Source organism: Erigeron canadensis, chromosome 2, assembly GCF_010389155.1.
Source record: "Erigeron canadensis isolate Cc75 chromosome 2, C_canadensis_v1, whole genome shotgun sequence".
NCBI lineage: Eukaryota > Viridiplantae > Streptophyta > Magnoliopsida > Asterales > Asteraceae > Erigeron > Erigeron canadensis.
In genome coordinates this window covers 35,540,755-35,563,726 of record NC_057762.1, presented here as the reverse complement: position 1 = coordinate 35,563,726, position 22,972 = coordinate 35,540,755, and the positions used below count along the sequence as shown (strand labels likewise).

General features: G+C 33.7%; 3 protein-coding genes across 4 annotated transcripts; 2 read left to right on the top strand and 1 right to left on the bottom strand.

Moving 5' to 3' along the window:
- Positions 1–724: 724 nt before the first annotated feature.
- LOC122589031 (protein RMD5 homolog) lies at positions 725–7,900 on the bottom strand. 2 transcript variants are annotated; one of them, XM_043761266.1, is made up of 3 exons: positions 7,752–7,900; positions 6,860–6,926; positions 725–2,110 (listed from the first exon to the last, which is right to left on the bottom strand). In XM_043761266.1, exon 3 carries the CDS (start codon positions 2,058–2,060, stop codon positions 906–908), a length of 1,155 nt encoding a protein of 384 aa, XP_043617201.1. In that variant the 5' UTR covers positions 2,061–2,110; positions 6,860–6,926; positions 7,752–7,900; the 3' UTR covers positions 725–905. The 2 variants fall into 2 exon arrangements, with proteins under 2 accessions (XP_043617201.1, XP_043617203.1); XM_043761268.1 differs by lacking the exon at positions 7,752–7,900 and adding an exon at positions 7,591–7,608.
- Positions 7,901–9,865: 1,965 nt separating this feature from the next.
- LOC122589786 (kinesin-like protein KIN-8B) lies at positions 9,866–16,976 on the top strand. Its single transcript, XM_043762110.1, has 16 exons — positions 9,866–10,151; positions 10,240–10,311; positions 10,455–10,571; positions 11,464–11,552; positions 13,797–13,941; positions 14,043–14,138; positions 14,300–14,391; positions 14,546–14,647; positions 14,728–14,874; positions 14,938–15,088; positions 15,183–15,245; positions 15,357–15,593; positions 15,686–15,790; positions 15,876–15,989; positions 16,078–16,569; positions 16,666–16,976. The coding sequence occupies exons 1-16, from the start codon at positions 10,104–10,106 to the stop codon at positions 16,855–16,857; spliced, it is 2,262 nt and encodes a 753-aa protein (XP_043618045.1). The 5' UTR covers positions 9,866–10,103; the 3' UTR covers positions 16,858–16,976.
- Positions 16,977–21,040: 4,064 nt separating this feature from the next.
- Positions 21,041–22,409, top strand: LOC122588164 (transcription factor bHLH18-like). The gene is made up of 4 exons (XM_043760294.1): positions 21,041–21,073; positions 21,206–21,655; positions 21,771–22,205; positions 22,330–22,409. The coding sequence occupies exons 1-4, from the start codon at positions 21,041–21,043 to the stop codon at positions 22,390–22,392; spliced, it is 981 nt and encodes a 326-aa protein (XP_043616229.1). The 3' UTR covers positions 22,393–22,409.
- Positions 22,410–22,972: the final 563 nt, after the last annotated feature.

The window sequence follows — 22,972 nt, the reverse complement described above, 5'->3', positions numbered from 1 at the left end:
CAGCTCTAGACCATTACAGATGTGCATCTAATTAACATCAAAAACATGAACCAAAAATATACTACAATACAAAAGAAAATTAAGTAAAAGGTAGCACAAATGGCAATACGAATGTTACTTCAAATTTTAAACTCATAATATAATTACTACTCCTAACTAACATCAACGGCTAATCAGAAGGGTTCAATAAAAGGCATTATATGTGCACTATTTAACCTTCATGTACCTTCATTACAAGAAAAACAACATATAATTAACAAAGATGCCGTCGCTATATGTGTAGTTTCCTATTAAATGGAACAAATTTTAGCAATCGGTATGTCTTCGAATGGTCAAAATGAGTGCCAAGAAAATGTAACATATTGTGTAATTAATTTAATGTATATTTTCTTACAATGTGATTCATATATAAATTTATTTATTACCCGATTAATGCTAGTTATAAATTATTGGTAGAGAAATGATTCATATATAAATGATTTATATGTGTGCTTTGATAGACTATTAAGAAAAATGATTGGTAGAGAAAAGAAAACAAACTGTTTGATTTCATTCGTGTATGAATTCATAGTCCATTTTTGATCAAATTTCATGTACAGGAAATGAAATATGAAAATCATCTTTAAACAGAAAAAAATGGTCGTAGGTTCTCAAAATGACTTGCGGTCACTTTTGATCCCTTTTATCCTTAAGCCCTCAAAACGTAATTGACAATGGTTCAAACTTGTAGCAAGTAGAAAGAATTTCTATATACATGCAATTATGTAAAAAGTACATCACCAACAGCTTAACTTCAACAGCCATCCCATCCCCTAACTGCATAACATTACACAAACATAACTTATGAAAACAAAGGAAAAGGAACAGTGCCTTAATACAAGAAAAGGTACAACCGACAATCCATATTAAAAATACAACTGCCTGCATTGACCCACTTCAACCTCTGTAGGGCAATATGGACACTTAAAAGGCCTTGTGCTGTTGTTTTTCGACAACTTAGTTATTGACTGTTTGCAAAGCACATGACCGCATGACATCAGCATCGGAGGGTTATCTTCGCTCGCTTGATCACGGCTAACAGGACACACAAATATCGAGTGAAACTGAAATTCTTTATCCAAATCTACAGGTACGGGTAACTGCTTCATAGACTGCCATTCGTGCTTTTTTCCTATCATCACATTCATCAGTTTCAATAGAGTTGGTAACCCTTGAGCTCCAGCTGCTACTGTCACGCTCAATGGGCTTTGATACGACTCGCCCAAGAGATTGCAGAACTGTTGGGCCAACTCGTGGGCCAGCTTGGCCCAATGGGTCGGTGATAGAAGCTCGGGGTATGGAGATGACTCGAGCTTTCCAGCCCATAAAAGACATCCCATTAGTTTCTGGATTTCAGGCAAATGTTGGTTAGCAAAAAGGGAGAAATACTTTCTGGCATATTGGAGAGCTTCGTCTCTGTGTCCATGTTGAAGAATCTCCATGAACTGCAAACGGTGGAGTTTCATTTGAATGTCGGACCCCTTCTGTTGGAGCTTCTCGTGGTTAGTGGTGGCCCAATTCAAAGCGGGACCCAAGTCTCGAGACTTCATGGATTCAAGTATTTGATACATCTCTAAAAAGTGAGTTTTCCTGTCAATGATGGTTTCTTCATGGGATTCATTTGCAAAGCAATCCCCAATATCAAACAGGCCTTCGCGGTAGAAGTGGCTGGCAATAATTTGGTTGACTAAGTGGAAGTCAAAGTCAACGTTCCTATAAGACTTTGATATATCAGAATTGAATTGTTTCTCGAGAAGCTTTGTGTACTTGGTCAAAGCAAGATTTAGTTCCTTTTGGGTGCCTTCCATCTGACCAAGTGGAGCTATCTCCTTCAACTTTGCTTTCAGTTCACTAAGGATCAAGTTGTGATCAGAAGTACCATTCGTTGCTGATTGTAATCCTGATAATGCATGCTTGATTTCTTGGTTGATCTGTTCGATGGCCTCCTGGGATTTAGAGGATGATATCTTTTGCTTCTTTGTAACACGATCAAATGCATCTTTGATGGAATTCAGCTCCATAACCTTAATTCTTGCAAATCCTTAATATGCCTTGGTTACAAAATAATTACCTACAGCAGAACAATATCCTTAGTTGCCATATGATTCTGAGCACTTTAAATTGACATAGAGTGTAAAGGCACATAACAAAAATATGAATTGTTAACAAGTGTATCACATTCATTAAATTGGGCACCTTAGGATCCATTATTTTGACTATTTAAACAACTTATCTTGGTACACCATACTTGTGAGATGTGTGTATTATTGTGGTTCCCCTGTACTATCCAAGAAAAGAAATTTACATGTGACGGACAACAAATGAGATTGAATTGCATACATAAATGGAATATAAGATTTCTAGCATGTTAAGCAACAAATTGCAATCGTAAGCCACTTTGTTCAATTCAAATACATGAAACTTCCCCAGCAATCGATGAAAGCAAGATTGGCACAGACACTATAAAATGATTTGCTATCGGAATCTTTAGAAGTGACAAGATTCGTGAATTGGGAGATGGGGATAAAAACAAGTCAGTATTAGTATGGGGTCGAACTGAGATAGGTCAGATTTGGTTGACTGACAAACACTTGTGCTATCTTTTTAATATAAATTATAAGCAACTAGCGTGTTAACTATAATTACAAGAACATTTTTATCACACTAACACTAATAATCCAAGGCTATGAATTAAACAAGTTATAAAGTTGTATACATTAACAATAGACTTTGGGTGACATTGAACCTATTTGACTGGTTTGTTCTTTTAGCTAATTTTTATATTTAACTTGTTTGATGTCTTCGTTCCCCCTAATCATTTCTAGCCTTTCATGTCTATCACACACAAATCTTAAATAACAATAAATATAGTAATAATCCAGTGAACCAAAGCTACTCATCTTAGTTCCATGACTGGACATAACATGCATGTGTGAGGCTATGGCGGTTGGTTACAAATGTAGCATGTGCATGAACATAAAGAAAATTCAAGTAGCATACTATGTTTTGAACCTGAAGCAAAGATCTTTCTTCGACTCTTCCTATATAAATCTCACTGGTTAACCTATGACAAAAAATATGTAAACACCATTACCCCACATGGCCTCGTGATTCGTGAAAGTGTGAAACAACCCAATAATCCCAGCCAAAATTACGACTGATATTAACCCCGAGAAGTTATCCCAAATGTTTCATGATGGATCAGATAATCAAAATGTTTGGAGGGGTCATATTGTATCAGTATGTATGGTGCAATGTCTACTAATTCCATAGTACGTCTCACTCAAAAGTTCTTTTGGTGTGACCTAATCCTTAATATCATGTTAACAACACTAGCTTCTCTTGGTCGGAAATAACCAACAAATTAAGACTTCCAAAAATGTCCAAGCTATACGAATTCAGTTATGCGGAAAAAAAATGCAAGTAGAATCACGCTTTAATCCAACATATAGAGCTCTGCTACAGAACCATAATATTGTTTAGGGGTGTAAGAAATGAACCGGAAAACCGAAAAACCGGTCCGAACCGCGTGATCCGAAACCGAAAAAACCGAAACCGGAAAAAACCGAAACCGGAAAAAACCGAAACCCGAAAAAACCGAAAACATAAAAACCGAAGTGTAACGGTTCGGTTACGGTTTTCAATATTCATTACCAGCGGTTAACCGAACCGAATTTTGATATATACCTACATATAATCATATATATGTATATTTACACATATATGTATTCCATAAATACATCATTTACATATCTCTTTAGCTAAATTTTTGTATTTGTTGTCTAAGATATTAACAATTTTACTAACTTTCTTTCACAATCTATAATTAATTTTGAATATTATAAGTAATTTTCTTATATATATATATATATATATATATATATACTCTTTGTAAGAAAAGTTGTTAACTTTGTTTAAGATATTTATCAAAAACATTAGTAATATCATATAAAAGACATTTTAAGTAGTAAATCATGATACTCTTAGATAGAAACTTGCATTGTATAAATGAAACGTTAGAAAAAAGTAATTCACAATTAGATAAAATGTATAGTTATTTATAAAACAAAATATTAATTTAGTTAAATAACTATTATATATAAAAAAAAATTAATTAATGCAATGTAAATTGACTATTGTAATTAAAATTTAAACTTTATATTAGCATAATTTTAATAAATGGTTAACCGAAAATAAAACCGAAATTAACCGACTTTTTCGGGTAACCGATTTTCGGGTAACCGAACTTAACGGTTCAAAATTTCTAACTAACCAAACCGAAACCCGAAAAACGGTTCGAAATTTCTATCTAACCGAACCGTTTACAGCCCTAATATTGTTGGCCAAGCTATTCGTAGTTTCATTCGCATTCGCCAAGTTGTACCAAACTAAGTATTGTTTCTCTTATGCTTCAATCTCACTTAACTACTTAGCAAGCAATTTCTTTTTGTTACTATTAGAAAGTATCACATATAATAATGAAATCTTATGTAAGATTCACTCTACTTAAAATAGTAATATAGAATGAAGGGACAGTAAAGAAGATGAGAATGTGTATAATCTCTTTGCACTACATGGGCGTCTTTGCACAACTAATATCTCCTCGCAAGAATCTATAGTTCAATTAAGTATAATAATAGTTTCAAAAAAGAAATTTATACCTAATGAAAGCAAAAATAGAGTGCCTAAATGACCATAATTTCAAGTCTTTAGCTAACTTTCATAAATTCCATCCGATTATCAACTGTCATGCAACATTCTAATGACATTGTATACTTCTTGAATGTTAAATTAGGATGTACAAACACGAACAAATAAAGACCGCAATCAAAGGTTCAGGTAGAGATATACTTGTCTATATTTCAGCTTACCCATAGCCCACCTCTGACGGGATCAGGTATTGTTGTTGTTGTACTAGAAGGAGGTTAGCCCAGTGGTCTCACTCCCTCATGTTGGTTCTTTGAATAGCAATTGGTCTCGGGTTTAAATCCCATATAAGCTTCTCCTTTTTTTTTGGCCTTTCTAAAAAATAAGAACGCCCGGTACTTACTTTGATCAATGTAAGACACAACATCAAGATAATAATCGAATTGATCACTTGCTCAGAATGCTAGTTTCTATAACATGCTCATTATATTGCAAAATCGATATTTGTATATCAAGCGTAACAAGGGTGTATTCAGTTCGATGGGAAATGTAAAAAACAGATTTGCCCTGTGAAGACTCTAAAGACAAAACAGTGGAAAAGTGAAAATAGGTTAAAATAGGCTAATGCCCCACGACTAGCCTTATGTTATGTTATCTCCAAGATTAAAAACGTATGAATCGTGAAAGGAATTATGAACAGCAAACCAGTGTATTCTTGTGCCTTACTGATAAAGAAAACAATGTTGACAAGACTCCAAACATAAGCTTATGCCAAATAATTGCAAGAAAGATTTTAGGGAAATAGCTATATGTTATTGGAAGATAAATAAAAGGAAACACAAAAAAAAAAAAACAGGACAGCCCTGGGGCTTAAGAGTCTGAAAAAACATCAATGCAAAGATGGAAAGAAATTAGTTTTTAGTGTTCCCTGTAGATGCCCAATTCTCGGGAAAAAAAACATACATGGCATGCAATATACATCAAGAGCTCTATAAATCAGCCACTAATCGTCAAGGTTGCTTTGAGAGATTACAAAACCTTAGGGTACATTCATGTGTAGAAAAACTTTCTTACCTTCATTTTTTATTTTCTAGAAAATCTGACCACATGTTCATTAGTTTTCATGACCTAGTTGATAAAGCAAGTGAAGGTTTCTACCCATGAAAACAGTAGAAAGAGAAAAAGACTATAAATAAAAGTTTTCAAAAGTGGAGCTAGAAATTAGAAAGTTGATTTTCCATTTTCAACATTATTTTTTATGGAACATGTTTTCTGTTTCAGGTTTCCCGTGTGAAAAAAATTTTCTAGAGAAGACCTCCGCTCCAAGGCTGCAACTTTTTACAACTACACAACCCCTTAGGTGTAGGAGCTTTTATCCCTTTTTACAAATTTTCATAACCATAATCATTTTAGACCGCCCACGGATCTTTAAATGATTGTTTGTGTAAACCATTCCAGTTTGTTTCGTATGTTAATGCTTCCCTTACGATAAACTATTTTTTAATAATTGCCGCGTTCAATCATGATATCACTTACTTGAGTTCTAGTTAATGTACATTGTACACTATTCAAGCACTCAACTTGTTGACTGCATTAATGCTTTCCATAAGATAATTCATTAATCACTTCCAAGTTCATCCACAAAACAGTATGATACGTCATACATATTGGAAAAATGAGTTAAGTGACAAAGAATTGAATCGAGAGTTGAACTGAATTACTCATTAGTTTAGGTGATTAATGCATGACAAGGTAACAGAAACAGAAGACTGACACTTTCTTTTAAAGGTAACTTGATGGACCACTTTCAGACCCATAGTCATTTCAAGCACTTGGTTTTTATTGGTTTACAAATAGTTGTTAGCTAACTCTAAACACATGATTTACACCACTTGATCTCAGATGCATATCTGGAGTTTGGAGTCATACCTACCCTCACCATGTCAACATGGTTTTTATATTATAATGTTCGACATGGCTCCTAGCATGCATCACTCACTATGCCTTCTACAATTCTCCCGAAGAGAGTAAAATCGACTTAAAGAAAAACCAATAGTTGGATCCAGAAGTACAAAATTTAACCAACTTATTACAATGAATTATTCTCTAAAAACAAATAAAATTATAATCGGCCACATATAATAAATCACTTTTAGAAGAGAAATGTGATTACCTTATGGTCTTGATTTGATTGTTGAAGAAATCCGCTAGCTACAGAGTTGGATAATGTGATCTGCAATCTGTCAAAGCCATTAACACTAAAATAACTTGAAGAAACAAAAAGATACACAATAATACAACATCATCAATAATGTAAACTACAAGCATGAAAATATAAATAATTTACACAAGGAACTTATTTAATTTGACATTAACCATAATTGCAACACAAAAACATAATATCATTTTTATTCATCATGCATCCATATATATTGCTCCGTAGTTATTATACTATGCTAAATCGTATAACAGTTCACGATTATTGCTTCTGAATCAATATCTACAATATTTTGCTAACACGCAAACTATACATAACTTTATGAATAGAAACAAATCTGGGTAACAAAACCGAAAGATAAGTTCCAAATAAACTAACTAGTAACTACCATGCGACGACCCGATAAAATGTTAGTTTCTAACCTAGGCAACATTAACATTACTATTCATTTTGAAAATTAGCAGCATCGAATATCTTCCGTGCGAAATGTTGATGAAATGGATACATTTATACATCAGCATAAAAACTAATATCAGAATTATCACACTATTATTATTAGAAAAAAATAAAATAAAAATAATAAAATCAACTAATATCGCTATGGAAAAATGAGACAAACAAGGATCCAGTCACATCTTATGATTTCTAATCGACTATCAATTCTTCAATAATAATTAAGCAATTACCTAAAAATGAAACTAACATAATTGCGTGAACGTACCAGATCGAGATATACAGACACACAGATATATATATATATATATATATAATCTAACTAAAATAATAATTCTTAAGGAAAAAATAAATAAAATTCAGATGAGTAAAAATATAGAGACAGATTTGCTACCACAAGTACGGGGACACGAGATGTGGTTGTGATTTGCGTGTAAATTGGCCCAAATCTGATAACCGAGGGAGGGGTTGTTACATAGGGAGAGATAAATGAGAAGATGGATAGGGCTTTGCTTTCATTTCTTTCCTTTATTTTCCTTTTTCTTTTTTCATAAGTTATATATCCCCTGATATTTTTTCTATTTATTTAAGGTTTTAATCGCTTTATTTGATACAATGAAATAAGGGATAGTTTGGTTCACGTAATAAAAAGATCTGAAATGTTAAAAAGAAAATTTCAATATAAAGAGATCATTCTTGCAATCAATATTTACTTAAAGGACCACACATACAAAAATTAACGTTAAGTGACATAGGGTGCAAAAATAACCAAACCAAAATGACCATTTACTCCAAACTTAAGTATTAAATGGATGGATTCTTTATCTTTAGAGACATAAGTTAAAAGTTGGATTTTCATACCTGGGAAGGTTAGAGCTCTTTTTATATGTTTGGTAGATAGTAAAAACAGACTTTTTATCTTAAGTAAGATAAAGTAATATCTTGTACAATATAAAAAAAAATATATCGAAGACTCAAAAACCGTAACAACATTGAATGTTACATATTTTTTTAAATATTGCATTAATTATTTAAATATTTGCATTCACCATTGTGTTATTTTTCTATTCAATAATTACAAAATAGTTATATACTTAAAAAAAAATTATAAGATGATCTTTTTTACATTTTCATCCCTTTGACAATATTTATCATACTATTCATATATCTTTTATATACATACTTTTATATTCTCTTTGTTTCACTAAAAATGTCATATTATTGGTTTTCAAGCTTTTTTTAAAAAAATTTGACTGTAAATATTTTTATTGTGTATATAATATTTGATAACAATTATATGAATTGATTGAGATTTAAATGTGTTTTCACCGATATAGTTTTCGTTAAGTATTATATAACACAATATATATAACGTCAAAGTTAAGAATCAAATATTTTGAAAATTTTAAACATGAAACATGTAATGGGACAAAGAAAGTATATATAAAGGTCCAAGGATATAACATACTAAAAAGGTCAGGGCTCGTTTGTTTTTGTAGAAAAACTCTGACTAAGAGGTTTATAGATTTGAAGACGTTTGTTCTATCTTTTGGATCTAAAGGCACTAGTTTCTTAAAAACATTAAACATGCTAAGATAAATACCCATTTTTTTTACATATGATTGTTGGCAACATAATCACCTGAGAAGAAATTGAGACCACTGTTGTAATTCAAAGACATATATGACCACACTACCAATCATCTTCGTCGAAGACAACCACACTATTGGCGCAGGAGACAACCATTGTCTCCGGTGGTAGTTGTTTTCCATTGTTAGTTAAGGTAGAAATTTGTGGTGTTTGAAAATTGGATTGGAAGTAAATTTATTATTATTATTACTATTACTATTAGTTAGAGTGTTGGCATTGGGTGAAAGATGAGTGTGGTAAAAATGAAACACCAAATGGTAACACCACCGCTAACACTTTTTTGTGTGGAGTGGTAAAGGAATGAGCTAAAGTACATAGCAAAACAAAATGTAAAATATCAATGATGTATATTTGTTTTTGTGTATGTTTGGGAATCAACTTTTAAGAGCTTCAAACTTCAAATTTTTATAAAAAAAATTCCTATGTAATAAAAAGTTTCGTTTGGTTCGAATAACTTCAAGCTTTTTAAGGCATCACCCGTGTGGCAAAACTCTTAATAATTTTAACATGTTCATTCTAATACCGACTTTTTAATATAAAAGTCTTCTCTATGTATAAAAAGGCAAACATAATGTACAAAAATAGAAATAAAAATCATTTTTCTTTTCATAAACATCCAAGAAAGCCCTTTTGTTTTTGTTGAAAAGAAAATCCAAATCCTTGAAAATTGATCCAACGGTCACGATCATTCGGTGACACACCATGGTCCAGCTAGCTAAATTAATAACAGAGTCTGAAAAACACACCTCTTCCGGTTTCAATTTTATTTATTACCCGCGTCTAATCAATATAAATAAACTGAAACACACACACACACACAATTACAGCTTCACAATTCAGTATTCACATAACTATTCTCTCTCTCTCTTCATTTCACCCACAATTACACACACTCAAGGTGTAACCGACTTACTTATTCATTTTAATTTCGCAAATAATGTGATTTTCAAACCGTACTTCCGTTATTTTAGGGTTTCAAAATTTACAAATCAGTTACGAATTATTTGAATTTGAGAAATTCTGTTATGGATATTTTTGTTAAATAATAGTATACTGATAATTATTGTGTTAGTTGAGTGAATGATTTTGATTAAATATGCCAAGTATTAGAGCTCCAGTAAGTAAGAAAGCTACAACTCTTACTGTAAGTATTTTACTTAATATTTTAATTATGTTTTTATTTTTGGATTTAAATGTAATTGTAGCTTATGTAGAATTGTTATTGTTTATAGGTTGCTGTAAAATGTAGGCCTTTGACGGAGAAAGAGCGTGGCCGTGATATAGTGCGAGTGAACAACAATAAGGTGTGTGTGTGTGTATTGAACTTGCTATAGGTTTTTGAATGTATCAGTTTATGATGACATTTGTTAGGATCAGAATTATATTATGGTGAATGTATATATATATATATATATAAACTGAATGTGTCGTCGTGTGGTTGAATCAGGAGGTTACCATTTTGGATCCGGATTTGTCCAAGGATTACTTGGATAGGATACAGAATCGAACGAAAGAGAGAAGATATGCTTTTGATTATGCGTTTGCTCCTGACTCTAAGAATGCGGTATGTTGTGATTAGTTTATATGTTTTTGTTTTTATATTTATTTGTATTGTTTAATTGCTATTGGTATGGTTACGGATACGGAACATGGTTGAGTTGTATCTCTGAGCCTTATAAGTAACATGAATGATGCAGTAGCTTTGCATATTGTACCAGGAACTCTTATGTGATTATACTGAAAGCGTGGTCTTATTCGGCAAAATTATTCAATTTAAGATTACGTGTAGAATAGTTCATTTATGTATTAGGCTTATGAAATGGAAGGCATATGCAGGCCATAGTAAGACTAGTTTCGAGCATGTTGTCAATTTCTCTTTCCTCTTGAAATTGGCACTTGATTGCACTAACCTCACACTTACAGTCTTAACATGTACTCCGTATTTAAGTTGTGTCTCATGCTCCTTGAGTTATAATCTTAAGATCATTTGAGAAAATATACCTTCAGTGGTTTGGCGTAACTTAACTGGTGATTAATGTATACTTAAGTGCCTTGATTGGGTTACCAAAGTATCCATTTAATGTATTCACTCACTGTAGCATGATTGGCCGTAGTTACATAAACTGCTGAAGATAGATGGTGGTATGAGTCAATACCGGGTTTCATTTGGCACATAATTTAGTTGCCAAGTCACCTCAAAATGGTCAAAGTTTTACAGCGAATGTGATTTCTTTTGTAGGAGCAGTTGCAACTTGCAACCTATGTGATATCTAGAAGTTTATGTATTACTTAGGAGAGTTTTAACTACTAATCTTAGTTAAGGTGCTCAGTTATACAGGGGTATGTTGGTTTGAAGATATTTTAACATGCAACAATTCGTTACGTGATTTATCTATATTCTTCAATATGTTTGACTTTAGTTTCTAATTATAGTGGTCGATAACTATTATATGCAGGACGTCTACGAGAGAAGCATATTATCTACAATCTCTGGGGTAGTTCATGGTCTAAATGCGACTGTGTTTGCATATGGCTCAACTGGAAGGTAATCAGCAAATACAATCAGTTCCCCCCTTCGACATTTAACCTGCAAATGTGATAAATACCCTCGCCCTTGCCCTCTCCCTCTCTCACACACTTACTCATCAACCAAGACTTCTGATCCCTAATTTGCTTGAGGTAGGCAGATACTTTTGTTTTATAAAGTTATGTCTTATTTTTTGGGTAAAAGGCTTAAAAAGCATTAATGTCAGAATAAAACAGGGGATAATTTTTCTCTCCTGGCAAGGTATATCCCTGATTGTTCTTCAACCACTTTGTTTACAAGGCTGGCTGCATACCCATTTTAACTGTGCTTGATCCATTATTGGACAATTTAGTCATATTTTTCATTACAATATGGTTTAGTCAGACAAGGAGGAACATGGCAAACTTCAAATCTGTCAGAGCATAAGTGACAGTGCAGATAATTTACCTTCTAGAGCATTGTTTTTAGTCTGAATTGACCACTCTGCTACCTGTCAGTATAGATTGATATTATGTGTGGTAATATTATTGATGAGACGATAGAATTAACTCCCCTCAGCTAGTCAGGCGTTATGAACAAGAGTTTCTTAGTCCAGACATGAATTCTCTCCATACCTATATCATTAATTCTTGACTATTCCTTGCGAAGCTCGGGTGGACTTATTAGAGGTTATGAGAATCCACTATTCCGTTGCAAGTGTGGAATGTTTTTAATCCCTGTTAGACTAATAGCAGCTAAGTTAACAGGGTGGGTTACTGAAAACCTCTACCACCTGCCCATCAACACACTTTTCACATTTTAGAGTTTTATCAGGTAAGCCACAAGCCTGTGTAAATTATGACTGCATTAACACTGCCTAATCTACCATTCTACCTCATACATGATGTCGAGATCTGGATAAGAGGGAATTATAAATGAAATGCTATACTGCCCTCTGCCAGGTGTACTAGTCATCTGTACGATGCATAAACTTGAGTATGGCCATATGTGAACTTCTTATGAAATAGTAACAATAAGAAAGCTCTAGATGTTTTGAGACAATTCACCATATAACAAGATTATAATGGTAAGTAACAAAAGAACCAGTCTCGTCTCTGTAATTAGCTAACCTGAGCACCTATTCAAGTTGGGGCTTAGTTGTGATTGTGTTAAGAGTGCGGCGATTGAAGTATCAGGGGGGAATGATGCTTAGTTAATGAGGGTAGAGTCTAGTAGTTATATAGTTGTGGAGAAAGTGTAGCAACATTAGAATTTATGTTTGGGTTATGATTAGACATTTAGATGTGAGTGATTTGGCATAGGAAGGTGAGGGTTGCCAATATGTAACGTAAGTGTGCGTGCGGCGGTGGGTGGATTGGGTTTGTTATGCACAGATTACAGAGGGAGAGAAGGATTAGCTGCTGTGTTTATGCTAACATCTTTCATCTCTCTCCTTATTTTTTATGTAGTGCCTTAAACTTTAAGAACTCACAGCTTTTCCTTGGCCCCTGTAAGCCCAACAAAAGAACTCCTAAAATTGTTTGTTGTTCTAATCCTTGAGGGTCTTCGTTGTCATTTTGTTATTTTTAGCTAGTACATTTGGTTGTTTACTGCATGCTTATCTTCATTTTACGACTGAAATTTTTGTCTGAGTTGAATATGAACAGACCTTATATATCCACTAATGTCACAATAAGATGAGTAGTCAACATAACAACCTTCTCATACCGTTTTTATTATCTGCTATAAGAACTAAAGTAAAATTAGGACGGTATAAAAGAAGGTCAACTATATTGTTTCTGCAATGAGATTGATGAAATGAGTACGTAGATTGTGAGACAAAAGTTATAGACTTCAATCACTTCATGCAAATGTAATTTGGTATTTCACTACGCTGATAGCATCTATCGTAAACTGGAGAGGGATGGATAAATAAAAATCAAGGATGCAAAAATCGCACCTGAGACTGATCGGTCCTGGTCCTTCGTAAGAGTACTTGTTCTACTCGGGGAGTACTGGATTGGGGTTTACTGATCGGTCGGAGTCCCTTGGCCGAGAAAATCAACTTTTCAGCACTGATAATAAGTACTTACATGTACGGTCAAAAAGTATATAGTTTACGTATATTGGCTGTTTTATCTTTATCCGAAAGAGGGAGGTATATACTAATCTTTGCTGGTGGCTTTATATATCTTCTCTATAAATGTACACCATATTCAGTTATTCTATTCCCATTTTGGTGATTTAATTAATTTCAAACATAACATAAGCTTATTTTTTCAGTGGAAAAACCTATACTATGGTAGGAACTGAAGGTGATCCGGGCCTGATGGTTCTCAGTCTACATACAATATTCAATTTTATAAAAAATGATAAGAGCTCTGACGAATTTGAAGTTACATGTTCCTACCTTGAAGTCTACAATGAGGTAATAACATGCTGATTTCTAGAATTATATGTCTATATCATGTTTATTTCTTTTTTAAGATCCCACCAAGATTGACCTTTTTCTTTTTTGTTTGAATATAGGTAATCTATGATCTACTTGAAAAATCATCTGGCCATTTGGAACTCAGAGAGGATCCTGAGCAAGGAATAATTGTAGCTGGTCTAAGATGTATCAAGGTTAAACATCTTTCTTCTATTGTTTGTTCATAATTTTATTATGCTAAGAACAGTTTTGCAAGCTTAATTTTTGAGTTGTTACTAATATCTGATGATTTAAGTTGAATTTAAGAGAACTGGAAGCTATTGAGTGTTGATGTTATTAATATAATTTTTTTCAGGTCAACTCAGCTGATAGAATTCTTGAGCTTTTAAATGTGGGGAACAGTAGGCGCAAGACCGACAGCACAGATGCTAATGAGACATCATCCCGGTGAGTTACAGCAAGAAATGTTCCCATCATTTGCACAGTTGAACACCTGTAGCGAACACCTGTAGCAATACTGAATCATGTTTATGGAATGTCGTTTGTGCTGCTTATTTGCTCTTTGTTTGACTTCTGATATATTGTTTGCTTTCTAAAATAGCTCACATGCAGTTTTGGAAATAAACGTGCTTAGAAAACAGAAAAGAAAATATCGTAGTCAAGTTATCCGTGGTAAACTTGCACTCGTGGATCTTGCGGGAAGGTATTCATGTGATCAGTCTATACCTTTGTTTGGAAGCTATAAACATTAATTGGTTGTATAATATACAAATGCTTCTGCAGCGAACGAGCTTCTGAAACAAACAGCGGTGGGCAGAAACTGAGAGATGGCGCAAATATAAACCGTTCACTTCTTGCTTTGGCAAACTGTATAAATGCTTTGGGGAAACAACATAAAAAGGGTTTAGCATATGTCCCTTATCGCAATAGGTACGAGCCTGACTAGTAGCTTATGATTCTTTACATTGATTGACTTTATCCCTATATTTTCAGCAAGTTGACCCGGATTCTTAAAGTTGGCTTGAGTGGCAATTCTCAAACAGTCATGATTGCAACTATATCACCTGCAGATAACCAATATCACCACACTATCAATACCTTGAAATATGCAGATCGAGCTAAGGAAATCAAAACACACATTCAGGTAAAAGGTGTAACACAACTACATAAGAGGAGGAAATTATGGTTTTTAGACTTGTATAAAGAACTAAAATTTGGTGATACACATGTATCTTCAGAAAAATATTGGCACAGTTGATACACATGTATCGGATTATCAGCGTATGATTGACAGTCTTCAGGTTAGGTCTTTCTTAGATTGTAAATTTGTGGTTGGGAAAGTTCAATTGTTAAGTATGCATGCCCTGTTGATTGCTGTTCATTGATGTATCTTTGTTTTTTTCATTTCACAGACAGAGGTTAGCCAGTTGAAGGCACAACTAGCAGAAAAAGAATCGCAGTTGAACACCAAACCTGCTGAAAGACCCTTGGATGACGAATTATCTTGGTTGAATATATTGAGTCAAGAAACTAGTGAAAATGTCCAGGAGCGGATAAACTTGCAGAAAGCTATATTTGAACTTGAGGAAACTAATCTTAGAAATCGTACCGAGCTACAACATCTTGATGATGGTATTGCAAGGCAGCAGGTAGTAAAGTTTGAATTGAAATCAGTTGGCTGTATTTATTTGTATTGTTCATGAACTTGTATTCACTAAATAACCTTTTTCTTCCCGAACAGACCATTGAAACTGACGGAACAGCCGTGCAGGCTTTGATGTTAAGGAGACAACTTGTTCTGGACAATATCCGTGACAATGACGAGACTGGTGTCTTATACCAAAAGGTGCTTCATGTTCCTTTGACATTGGGCGATTAACTGGTAGTATTGACTAATAGACGTGACTCATGAGCTCCCTTCTTGTTTTTAGGAAATTGAAGCCAATGAGAAGAGCCGATGCCAATTACAGGAGATGATTGACGAGGCCATCAGCAACAATGCAAATAAAACCTACTTGCGTATTCTCAGTCAATATAGACTCCTGGTAAACATAATATTACTTTTGTTAAAAAAAACACTTGTATAAGAGGTATATACTGATCTAATTATAATCGCTTTATGATGGTATATAGGGGATGACTAATACCGAGCTTCAGTTTGAAATGGCAATGAGGGATCAAGTGATTCACAATCAAAGAGAAACACAGAGAAATCTATGGAACCTGCTTATGGGGTTAGGACTAGATGAGAAGCAACTACTAAAGCTTGCTGCGAAACAGGGCATAACCATCGAAGATTGGACAATGACACCCCAGCTGGGACAAGAAAGATCTACTTGTGTACCTCAGTTGTATGCTAATTCTTCCTGTACATTGCCACAAAACCCTGCCGGGTCTAGGCCTTTTACTCAAGGAGATGGAGAGTTGTCCCACACATACTGCAGAGAGGAGCATCATTCTTCATATTACTTCACGTCTCATAATTCTCCATCAACATATATGAGGCTAACAAGGAGTAGCGAGAATTGGCTTGGTCATAGGTACAGCTTTCCATCCACATCTCCTGATATGAGAGGTGCATGGTCCTCATATGGTGACGGCTGTCCATCAACTTCTCAGCAGAAGGTACGCATTCAAGTATTCAACCTTGTAGTGCTTGACTGCTTGGTGCAAATGCACATGCTCATTCAATTCTTATTTCACTATGGTATGCTAATGCAGGATGATTGGAATAAAATCTCAAGAAGACAATCACACGAGGGTTCACCTGGTGGAACTAGTTGTAGTGAAGCTTCCTTCAGAGGGCAGGTGATGAGCCACAACAGTTCTACCCAAGGTCCTTGTATTGCTACACCTGTCAACTGTAACCATATATTACCACAACCCACTGTCTCAAATGTTTCCAATGCTTAGCCGATATGATACACTTTAGAGTAGAGATAATCTGTCACAAGGTAGTTCAGGTGTATAAATAGGCGGTTCAATTCTTTTTGTAATTAGCTTCAATTTAATACAACTGTGCTTCATTTCGATTTCTGGGGTTGATGTTTGTTTTTTCATTTAGCTGTTCAACCATAGCGCACACAACTTGGTGTTTCATTGCATCTGTCTACATGTTGATCTCCAATATCTTCCCAATACAGATCAATTTTCTTTCTCTAAGAGTTTATTTTTAGAGGATAAGAAAAGGAATGATAAGAAAAAATCTTGTTTTTCTATTCTTGAGTTTTTTTAACGGAAGAAAGGGAAAGGAATGATAGGATAATTTAAATGTTTTAAAGCCAAAAGTTTTCTTGCCAAATTGGCCAAATTTGGAAGGAAAGGAAAAAAAAATTGTGTGCAATTATCATTCTAGCCTTCAACATAGTATTATAAAGGATATTTTTTGTAAAAGTATCCTTATTTTTCTTTTTTTTTTCCCATAAACTCAAGAATGTATGTTGTACACTATTATTTTTTTCTTTTCTCACTATCTAATCATTTTCTTTCTTTTCTCTTTGTTTAAAACTTGAGAATGGGTGTCAAGGCTACCAAAGGCATAGCTATTGTTGATTTTGCATAAACCAAGCTGAAGACTGCACGTACTGCACTTAACTGTGTACTCATTCTTATGAAGGGGGATTTTCAAAGTGATCCTTTTTTTTTTAATTCAAACAGCTGAATTTTATTATCTGGCCAGAAACGACCACCCACTGTACATACGTTCCAACACTTTATATGATAACAGTTCCAAATCAAAGATAAGGGAAATATGGGAGCATATTTAACTAGACAGTTAATAAGATATTGTTTGGAAATCCATTCGTTCAACAAAACAAGCACTTGCTTCTGTTCTTGATCCAAAGGTGATGCAAGTAATTAATTTTATTTATTTATTTATTTTTATTTTTTTTACTATATTACCTCCCTTCTTGAACGGTTGAACCTATTGTGTAATCGTCTTATATAGAAGTTGTGATAACTTATTACCTTCTTTCTTGGACCTATTGGTATTTAATAGACATTATTGTTAACAATTATTGTTAACAAACTAAGCTTTTCTTACATGTTGTAAAACGTAAACAACGAATGATCTATCTTAAATAATTTCTATGCAGATGGGAAACAACTAGTGATATATCTTATTTATTTTCATCAAAAAGACAAAAGGTACATCTCTCCTAACTTTGCATATAGGAACTAATCATAGTGGCTTTTAAATTTTTAAAATACAGCTTTACGAATACAACTCTCTTAATACATGACAAAGCTTTAAAATTATTTATTTCACATGTTTATAGATGAATACTTATACAGATGTTTATACGATGGTTGAGTGCTTATTATTTTTTAACGTTACAATACTTACAAAGCGTTTGACTTTAAAAGTTTAAACAATTTCCATATCAATAATATTGTGGAAAGAAATACAGATACACATACACACATTTTGAGGCCCCGATATATTTGAGACATTTGTGCGATTACATGCTTATGATAATTATTTAAGAAAATATGAAGATATGTTATGTGTATTAGGTGGCGTGAAAAATGTTCAGGAAACAATATATACTAAGCCTTATCCCACATCCACTTAAACTACTAAATTTTTCTATATTTCATCTGCACATTCTTATTTTGAATTACATAGACTATAGACTATAAAGTTGAAGATTAAATATGCACATGATTATTCACTCATCACATGGAGGGCATGCTTTTTTAAGGGCGAGGGCATCTATACGGTATATAAAAATGCTTTTGTCAAGTATTAGATAAACTATTTAATTTAAGCCGTACGTTGGTGGCCATATCCCCGTAAAGTGTTAACTATATCCGCCCCTGCAAGTAATCATAAAAGCGTTATCATGTCAACAACATTATAGATGGGCATCTACATCTAACGATGCAACTTGTAAGTTTAATAACGTAAAAACTTTAAAGTATGATACATGATATAATCATATATAATTGTCGACTCGGAATTGCTTAACCGGATGATCCAACCGCCGAGCCCCCAATCGAAGAGGCCATCGTGGTGGGCCTAAGACATGTTATTTTAGTAATCGAAAAATCCAACTTGCATGCACATAAGCACAAATATAGGCCTGGTCGATAGTGGATATATAATTTCGATGAACACCGTCCAAGAACCCCACAATTTAAAATTTCCATTATAGTGGCACCCACACTTTTAAGACACATAAATAAACAAGCTAGTACTCCGTATATACCTTTCACGTACCAAACAACATAAAAAAAACATATGATTCTATACACGAAATTTGTTAAGTATATATATAGATATATTTTGAAAATCTGGATACGAAATTCTTATTAATTTATGCTAGAATCAACTATTCCTTCTTGAGAATCTTCCAAGTTGCCTGTGAGATCTGTTGATGTGGTTTTTGCTATATATATAAAATTCAAGTCAAACTGTGTTCTCATGAGTTTAATTAGCAGATTGTAAATGAAATTGCTTCTAAATTAATATATATCCTCATATCTCAAATGGAATATAATTTTTATTTGGGAGCAACATAACTTGGTCAAGTACTCTAGAAAGGCTAGCTTTCGAGAGTATACATTGCATGCAAATACAAGTTTGAAGTTTGATTCAGGACGTATTACAGACATAAAATGAAATACGTATATACATATAGTTTCTATGTAAAACAAAGCAAGTATTAAAGTAAAACAGATAAAACAACTGGTTTCTCTTGATTGAAAATCACTGTGCATGAAAATTATCATCATGCATCCTGCACGTGCTTTGTGAATTTTCGTGCATCAATTTTATCATGATCTAACGACCAAAATCTTGTCTTATTTGTTTTACCTTAATACTTGTTTTACAATAACCAACCCCCATATATATATATATATATATATATATAGTAACAAATAAGTATTAATCAGTAGTAGTTGAATCTTTACAAAGAAATGATATACTCGTGTCTATACTATTTATATGCTATGTTATAAAGCCAATTTTTCTTTTAAAATTTCAATATTGATTTTAAGTTTCAACAATCATCAAAACTACATTACATCAATAATCTAAACTATTCGCCACCGCCGTCACCACCACCACCCCCGTCCTCACCACTGTTGAGCGCTACCTCCGCGGGCCACCACAACCCGTCACCGCCGCATCGTGCGGGCATAAATTTAGTGTATCTAAATGTTAACAAATAGATCAAGAAAATAACTTTTCAGAAGAAACAACAATCTGTTATTGGCTCATCATCTCGTGACTCGATACCAGCAGTTCCATACATCGATCATGGAACTAGAGTGATCTAGTAGCGTTTCATTTATGATCCCTGATCAAGTAGTCCTTTGATACTGCATAAAAAGACCATATATAGCTAGACGCTTTTTTCTATTTTTTTTTTTATTATAATAGATAGATAGATAGATATGGAGTAAGGAGATTTTCATCTCACAATATATGGTAGTTCTAGATCGAATAGATAGATATGAAATCATATATTTTATTTGATACGTACTTCCATTCCTAGCCCAGGGTCTAGAAAGTGATATTGGCTCTTTAGGTTAAAGTTTGACCATAATGGTAGCTTTGATCAACATCTGTGAACAACCTTAAAAAATATAAATATTAGCACGTTTTTGAATTATTATTCACATAAAGAAAGTAGAAACCGCGCGCAGAAGCAGGAAAAAATTTGGTTTTACACGTGGGTCTCGAGTTAATAAACAACATTAATTAAACAAATTAGTCTGTACAGTACCTTAATTATTGTAGCTATAAACAAACACACAATAATTTTCAATGCTTTCTACTCCATTAGTTTTAAAGGTAAACCCTGACCTCAAGCTTCATCAATTATATATATATGAAAATATTATATAAATCCAAAATTCATATCGGCGTTTAATCACTTGGGTCTGTTCTTGTATCATTCCAAAAGATAGATCTTCATTGTATAAATTTTATGTGTTTGTACATTAGTTATTAATTTAGTCCATATATATATAGTTCAACGTTAAGCATTTGTTTTAGATCTAATAGTAGTTTTGAGTATATTTTTGCAGGCTAGTTGGATTGAGCATATTAATTAAGACGGCTAATAAAAATCTATCTAGGGCCATGGATATTTCGTCGATGTGGTTCCCAGAACTGGTAAGGAACAACATGTTAATTAGATCTAATATATATATATATATATAAAAAGTTAAAGATCATGTATATACAAATGTATAGTTTGTCCTGATTCATAATGTATAAATATTATTGTTGCAATATATATTGTAGATATCACAGGAAATCGAAGACCATGAGTTCATCAGTTATAACGATAAGATGATCGAATCATATGACACGGATATAATCTACACAGAAGATGATGAAGGTAGATTTTTCCAGACTACTCCAATAATTAGTAGCTTTGAAGAACAGGTAGTTGACATAAAATGTCAAAAGGCTAGCAATGAGTATAACATTAACAAAAGGTCTCATCAAACACCGAAGGCTAGTCTTGTCTCATCATCCGCTTTCACTATATCTTTCGGAGAGGTGAAATCTGAAGTCCAGATCAATGATTCCTCCCCCGGGTTTGAAGCTGTTGATCATGAAAAGGTTCAGACCGTGGTGCCTAGGGGTCCGGTTCAGGCTCAAGATCATGTGTTGAGTGAGAGGAAGAGAAGAGAAAAATTGAATCAGCTTTTCATTTCTATGTCTGCCCTCCTTCCTAACCTTAAAAAGGTACGGATCGAGTACTAGTTAATTTATTCAAATATATATATATAATATATTCCCTAGCTAGCTAATTTAATTTTTCCATATTATTGTGTATATATATGAATGTTGTACGTTTTAGTTGGATAAGGCATCTGTGCTGGAAGATGCAGCAAATCACATAAGGGAACTCCAAGATCGCGTCAAGGAACTCGAAGGCTTATCATCTAGCGTTAATGCTTGGGATGCTAAACAATCTGTTGTTCTCATTTCCAAAAATTCTAGGCTAATTACCAATAATAATAATGATGATGACTTGTCTCCAACTACTGATCATGAAGCTAATTCAGAATCTGCGGATTGTAGTGTGGATGATGTCTCTAGTAAATCATCTAGTGGTGATGAGATCGAAGTGCGGATGTCACAAAACCATGTGCTAATAAGAATCCAGTCCCAGAAAAACTCATTGTCGATAACCAAGGTGCTCAGCACGATCCATAAGATTGGACTATCAGTCATCAGTAGCAGCACCATGCCTTTTGCAAACACGGCTACTCTTTTCATGATTGTCGCGCAGGTATATATATCTTGTTTCTTGCATCATTCATATGAAATAGTCTTAATTAGATATCAGCAAAATTTGGAGTATATATATTTATGTGGTTCACTTTTATCCATTTTAATCAATTGTACGTGTGCAGATTGAGGACGATTTCTTTATGACAGCCACAGATCTTGCGAGGAACCTTCAACAAGGTCTATGAACTTCCATGATACATGCGATTACGAGTACACTATTTCTACTTCAAGATTATATTGTGGTTTGGTTATTTGCTTTCGATTTTCATATACAATCCAGCTTAGCTAGGAAAAAATGTTGACAACGTACATTATCTCTCTTCTTTTATTGAAATTACTGGGCATTGCTGTTCCTAATTATCGAAATCATATATATAACAGATCGATTAACGTATACGACAGCCACCTCGATCGATAGCTTTACTTATATTCTCAAGTCAAGATCGAAGGATGAATATCCTTCAATTCTTAGTTTTTATGTGTGAAACGGTCACTTTTTATTACGTACCCTTCGTGATTTGTACATGGAATGGAACTACCATTTTTTATTTTCTTTGAAAATATATCACTCTTATGCCTCTGTCAACCCTGCAGCTCTTCTTGGTTCTTGCTCACTGTTACGTCAGTTTTTTTCTCTCCTTAAATCACTTCTTCCTACTCACTACCAACCCTACCTCTTCTTCACTTCTTCCTCATCTCTTCCTTTACTTTTATTTATCAATATTTTATATTTATGTTAAGATAAAATAAACTTACTTTTATTAC

What these genes read in the sequence shown, in the direction of transcription:
- LOC122589031 (XM_043761266.1), bottom strand. Translation starts at nt 2,060, where the DNA reads ATGGAGCTGAATTCCATCAAAGATGCATTTGATCGTGTTACAAAGAAG.
- LOC122589786 (XM_043762110.1), top strand. Translation starts at nt 10,104, where the DNA reads ATGCCAAGTATTAGAGCTCCAGTAAGTAAGAAAGCTACAACTCTTACT. An exon ending in CTCCTGACTCTAAGAATGCG is followed by an intron (nt 10,572 to 11,463) that starts GTATGTTGTGAT and finishes TATTATATGCAG; the next exon opens with GACGTCTACGAGAGAAGCAT. An exon ending in AAATCAAAACACACATTCAG is followed by an intron (nt 15,089 to 15,182) that starts GTAAAAGGTGTA and finishes ATGTATCTTCAG; the next exon opens with AAAAATATTGGCACAGTTGA.
- LOC122588164 (XM_043760294.1), top strand. Translation starts at nt 21,041, where the DNA reads ATGGATATTTCGTCGATGTGGTTCCCAGAACTG. An exon ending in CGATGTGGTTCCCAGAACTG is followed by an intron (nt 21,074 to 21,205) that starts GTAAGGAACAAC and finishes TATATATTGTAG; the next exon opens with ATATCACAGGAAATCGAAGA. An exon ending in TTTTCATGATTGTCGCGCAG is followed by an intron (nt 22,206 to 22,329) that starts GTATATATATCT and finishes GTACGTGTGCAG; the next exon opens with ATTGAGGACGATTTCTTTAT.